This window comes from Labeo rohita, chromosome 20 (genome assembly GCF_022985175.1).
Source record: "Labeo rohita strain BAU-BD-2019 chromosome 20, IGBB_LRoh.1.0, whole genome shotgun sequence".
Taxonomy (NCBI): Eukaryota; Metazoa; Chordata; class Actinopteri; order Cypriniformes; family Cyprinidae; genus Labeo; species Labeo rohita.
The window spans coordinates 13,968,573-13,974,572 of NC_066888.1; the positions used below are offsets into that span (position 1 = coordinate 13,968,573).

The window sequence follows — 6,000 nt, forward strand, 5'->3', positions numbered from 1 at the left end:
TATATATATATATATATATATATATAAGAAAACATTAAGAAAATAAATTTTTATATATATATATATAATTAAGAAAACATTAAGAAAATAAATGTATATATATATATATATATTTATTTTCTTAATGCTTATGTATATATATATATATATATATATATATATATATATATATATAAAATTAAGCATTAAGAAAAAATATATATATATATTATATTTATTTATAAATATATTTATTTATTTATTTATTTATATTTTATTATATTTTATTTTCTTAATGTTCTTTTATTTTCAGTCATTTTTGTTTTGTTTCAGTCAACATTGTTAGTGAGAGTTAAAATGAAAATGAAATGGAATGAAATATTGACCAAATTTTGCATGAACTATTTTTAATACTTTTTTTTGTATCTGTATAAATGATCAGTTTAATGGGAACAAGTGTCAATTAATTAGTATTAATCCCTTAACACACATACACGCGCATATATATATATAGTGTGTGTGTGTGTATTTACGTATTTATTTATTTATTTTGAATGCTAATTGAATTTGTGACAGGTTCTTCTTTAAATAAATTCCTCCAAATAATAATAATGCTCTTATTTTCTTAACGTTTTCTTAATTGTTTTTATTTTCTTAATGTTTTTTTTTTTTCAGTTATTTTTAGTTATTTTTGTTATTGTTAATGAGAGTCAAATGGGCTAAAATGAATATAACATTGAATGAAATGTTGACTAAATGTAACATTTTTTCAACATTTTTTGTCAAACGACACGTCTTAAAATAAATACTTAATAAACTTCCTGTTTTAGATCCAAAACAAGTTTCTTATACCAGAATTCATATTTAGTATTTGACGTTTCCTCGCATGTGCTGCCCTCTAGTGGTACACAAAAGAAAATAAGCTTATTGTTTATTAATCTCTAAATCCACTTCCATTCATGAACATTTGCTTGTCTTTCTCTCTGTAGTGCCTAACTCAACACGTAACGGCTTTGAGGGAGTGATCCAGCGATCGCTGAGGCCCATGTTTGAAGACAGAGTGTGTTTCATAGCAACAGTGAGGTTAGCCAAGCCTCAGTTTATCAAGGTAGGTTGAGCCAAATCCGACTTGGCACCATCTCATTGGTCCTGTGACTTCTAATATTTGCCTGACAGACAGTGACAACCTCAGTGAGATCTGTACATATTCATCATGACACGGGGTTGAATGTATGCGTGTGGGCGTGTTGATAGACACTGTACATGTTTGTACAAGAATTGGCTTTGTTTTTGAAGACACTGATAAATGACCAGCATGCAAAACACTGAGTGTGTGAGAAGTAGGTCACTTGGTTTCTGTTCTTGTTTTTTGTCTGCTAGATGTGCTTATAAGTAAGCACGCTCTTGTTTATAACCTCTGTGTGACAGGAAATGTGTACTGTGGAGGAGCCCAATGAGGAATTCACCTCCAGACACAGTTTAGAGTGGAAATTCCTCTTCTTGGACCACAGGTACAAACTTCATCTGTTCTCATGACTGTTTTTGTGAGCTCATTGTCAAGCACACACATCACCTTCCCTCTCCAGTAAAACTGAAGAGTGCCTCTGCTACTTAGTTTCACTTAGGCCTGGATCTTAAAGGGATAGTTCAGCCAAAAATGTAAAGTCTGTCATGAATTACTCACCCTCATATCATTCCAAACCAGTTAGACCTTCGTTTCATCTTCAGAACACAAATTAAGATATTTTTGATGAAATCCGAGTCTACGCAGGGTCAGAAAGCTCTCGGATTTCATCAAAAATATCATAATTTGTGTCTGAAAATGAAAGGTCTTACAGGTTTGGAACGACATGAGAGTGAGTGATTAATGACAGAATTTTTATTTTTGGGCGAATTATCGCTTTAAGATGCATTTCAGGTGATTCGATCACTAGAGGTCAGACGAGATTTTACTCTGGATAGTATTTGTCACCACTTGCGATTGGATTTCAGGAAGAGGATCTCTGATTTCATGACTGTATATCTACCGCTACATCACTGTTGTCAGTGTTTTACTTCCATTAAAAGTTTTTTCCCAAAAGTTTTACTTTAAAATACATTACAAATAATCATGGTTTAATAATCTTTTATAATGCTTTAAAGGACACTTATTTTAATGTGTTAAAGCACATGTAAAGTGTATAGTGTTGCTTGATATTTCATTACAAGTTAAAGGAGAAGTCCACTTCCAAAACAAATATTCACATATAATGTGCTCACCCCCTTGTCATCCAAGATGTTCATGTCTTTCTTTCTTCAGTCGTAAAGAAATTATTTTTTGAGGAAAACATTTCAGCATTTTTCTCCATATAATGGACTGGTATGGTGCCCCGATTTTGAACTTCCAAAATGCAGTTTAAACGCAGCTTCAAATGATCCCAAATGTGGCTGTAAACAATCCCAGCTGAGGAAGAAGGGTCTTATCTAGCGAAACGATCATTTTATTTTCATAAAAATGATACAATTTATATACCTTTTAATGTCAAACGCTCGTTTTGTCTTACTCTGCCTGAACTGTTTTTTTTCCAGTTCATGACAGTTAGGGTATGTCGAAAAACTCCCTTCTCATGTTCTCCCTCAACTTCAAAATCATCCTATATTGCTGTTTTACCTTTTTTGTCAAGGGTGTTTGATATTCCTTGCATGTTTACTTTGCAAAGACTGGGTCGGTACTTATGCAGCGATGTAGGATGATATTGAAATGATTTTTGAAGTTGAGGGAGAAAATACAATTGGAGTTTTTCGACATACCCTAACTGTCTTGAACCAGAATACACAGAGTTCAAAGAGAGCAAGACAAAATGAGCATTTGAGAATAACAAGTATTTAAATTGTACTATTTTAATGAAAATAACCAATGGTTTTGCTAGATAAGACCCTTCTTCCTCGGCTGGGATTGTTTACAACCGCATTTGGGATCATTTGAAGCTGCGTTTAAACTGAATTTTTGGAAGTTCAAAATCGGGGCACTGTAGCAGTCTATTATATGAGAAATGTTTTCCTCAAAAAGCATAATTTCTTTACGACTGAAGAAAGACAGAAATGAACATCTTGCATGACAAAGGGGTGAGTACATTATATGTGAGTCTTTGTTTTAATATATTTCAAGTGTGCAAAATTGCAACAAATCATAGTTGTGTAATTATCAATATATGAAACGCCCATTTAACCATTTTCAAGTAAAAACATGATAACAATAAAAAAAAAAAAGATTTTTGAAAATGTAAAAGAACTGCTATCTGTTTTTGCAAATAAACTCTTCATATAGTGGTCATCATTTGAAGTGGATCAAAAGTGGACCTTTCATGAAAGTTGTCCTAAAATCTAAACTATACCCGTTCTTGTCTTAGGACGACTTTTTTGATCCACTTCAAATTTTCACTAATGTAATTACATGTCATAGAAGCGCCCGTCAGTTCATTCAGCTGTACAGTTTAACTGAAAGCATGCGAGAGATGTGACTGATTTTGTTGTTAACTCAAAGGTGCGTGTCTTCGAAGAATTTTTGGCTTTGTTCTTAAGTCGTAAACGTCAAGGTTTAAAACCCTCTTTTAACAGCAGAATGGTTGATTGAGGTTGGTGACAGATTAGCAGTGACACTGCAGTGCAATGCTACTCTACAATTAACTTTATGACTTAACCTAAAGTGCAGTGATTCTCAACTACGGGGCCTCAAAATGACTTAAGATGGTCACAAAACAACTAAAAATAAAGTAATATGAATCCATATATGAGGTTTAATTACTAGACATGGAAATATCAAGTTTAAATATACAGTGGAGATCAAAATTAGAGAACAACCTATAATTTCCTAAATTTCAAGATCACTGTTTAGTCCTATTTGAAGTTGCCCTAACATGAGTTGAAGGGCAGTTTTAGAAGCATATTTTATAAATTTTGTATTCTGAAGCACAGTATAAAAAACTTCAGTGAGAATGTTTGAAAAAGAACTCTGATCAATATTGGAGAACACTTACAGATACCTCCAAGTTACTAGTGTTAATCTGGCACCTAGTGCTAATTTCCTTAATTATATGACAAACCCTATGTAACTGGCAGCATTCCTCTAATTTTCACTGAGGCTGAGGTTACACTAGTGCGTTTTCATTTTAAAACATGTAACTTTAGCCATGGCTATGCCTGTTGTTTACACTACTGCAGCATTTTTGACCCTCGAACACAGAGACTTTTCAAAACGCTGCTGACCTCGTTTTTAGTTTGAAAACCCTGGGGTTGTGTTTCAGTGTAAACGGACCAAAACGGAGACTTTTGAAAACAATGGCATGACTGCCCACATTCGCTCTGCGTATCATTGACGACCGTGTAAACAATAACATCATGCTCATTATTGTACCCATAGATTTGTATGGGTCCAAGCTCCAAGCATCTGACACGTCCGCCATTTATATAATAGGGCATCTACCTATACATATGTGGTTGTACCTGCATAAGTGGTCATGTGACGTGTGTTATGTAGTTTGGACGGAGATTGTTTCTGAAATGTCGTGAAAACGCCAGTGTAGACAAGGATCGTTTTCATTTTGAAATGCCATTTTAAAAACAAAAATGCACTAGAGTAAACAGCCTGAGATTGCAAGATGGTGGGCTACTCTGAAGTGACTTAAAACCTGCACAGGATGATGTCCAGATGAAAGCCAAAGGGATGATCCTTTCAGCCACTGCAAGAGAAGTTAGTCATTCCAAATCTTTGACTTTACAATGACACTAAATCATTCAAATCTCCCAACAAAGCTGGTTGTCCATGTAAGACAAATGCACGAGAAGACAGGATAATGCAGAGACTCTCAGTGGGGAATGGGTTCAGCACTGCAGCTGGAATTGCTTGCCAGTTCAGTTCTGAACAGGGTAAGGATCTGTCTCGGCATGTTTATGAGAAGTCGGACTGAACGTGCACTCTGCAGTGACTAAACCTCTCATCAGCAGAATGAATCAACAGGCTGAGCTCAGCGTTGCTGAGGAGTATGTTGTGTGGAGAGAGGAGAACTGGTCTAAAGTTCACTTTAGTGATGAGAGCAAGTTTCATTTATTTGAACATTTTGTTCAGCACCAAACAGAGGAATCATCCTGCAATTTTCATGGAAGACAATGTCCCCATCACACTGTTAATCAGGTGAAGCAGTTCCTAGAAGCTAAGAACAATGAAATAATGAAATGTCCAGAGTCCTGATCTAAACCCGACTGATGGCTAAGAAACTCACTACAGTTACCGAACTATGGAAGAGAGTAGAAGAAGAGTGGACCAAGATCACACCAGCACAGCGTGAGAAACTAGTGATGTCCTGCGGCAACAGATGTGCTGAAGTCATTAAAAGAAAGGGCCTCTACACTCCCCACTAATTTCTGACAGCTGTAACCCTCCAAATCCTCCCTTTTAGCTGTAATCTTCTTCTGTGCTACAGTGGTTACTGTTACCTAATTTTGAAGTTTTTTGTTGAAATGCCTCAGATATTTTGTCAAACATGTTAGTAGAACAGTGGTATACCTACAGTTGATATTCCTTCAGATTTTGAGTGATGAACATTAACAGTATTTCAGAAAAAAATCAAGTATTTATAGATTGTTCCCTAATTTTGATCTCCACAGTACGTTTTTCTATTTATGCCAAGCTGTGAAATATTTTATGAGGTGCAAATTGTAAACATAAGGTGTTTTTAAAAACAAATCCAGTAATCACAAACAAATTAAAAAGTCATGCGGCACTAGAATATTACTGTGGACAGTGGGAGCCTTGGAGCAAAAAATGACTGAGAACCACTATCTTAATGTCACTTTACAGTACTTTGTTTTCGAGAAGTGCTGCGCTTCAGGCTGTGTGAGCCTGTGACTGTCAAAACTCGCTTTCCCTTGAGACTGTTCTTAGTTTTTTAAGACATGTTTGTTGTTTGCAAGCACACAGCATGTCTTAAATCAATAGCTCACGTTCAGCCTGCAGGCTCAGAGACTTATACATCTTGAATAGCA

General features: G+C 35.1%; 1 protein-coding gene across 4 annotated transcripts in view; it reads left to right on the top strand.

Moving 5' to 3' along the window:
• Positions 1–6,000, top strand: part of clocka (clock circadian regulator a) — an 85,704-nt gene that overhangs the window by 69,371 nt on the left and 10,333 nt on the right. For all 4 annotated transcript variants that reach the window (XM_051138981.1, XM_051138982.1, XM_051138983.1 and 1 more), the window contains exons 12-13: positions 969–1,087; positions 1,408–1,490. In XM_051138981.1, the coding sequence (XP_050994938.1) occupies positions 969–1,087; positions 1,408–1,490 (202 nt within the window). The remainder of the gene's footprint in view (positions 1–968; positions 1,088–1,407; positions 1,491–6,000) is intronic.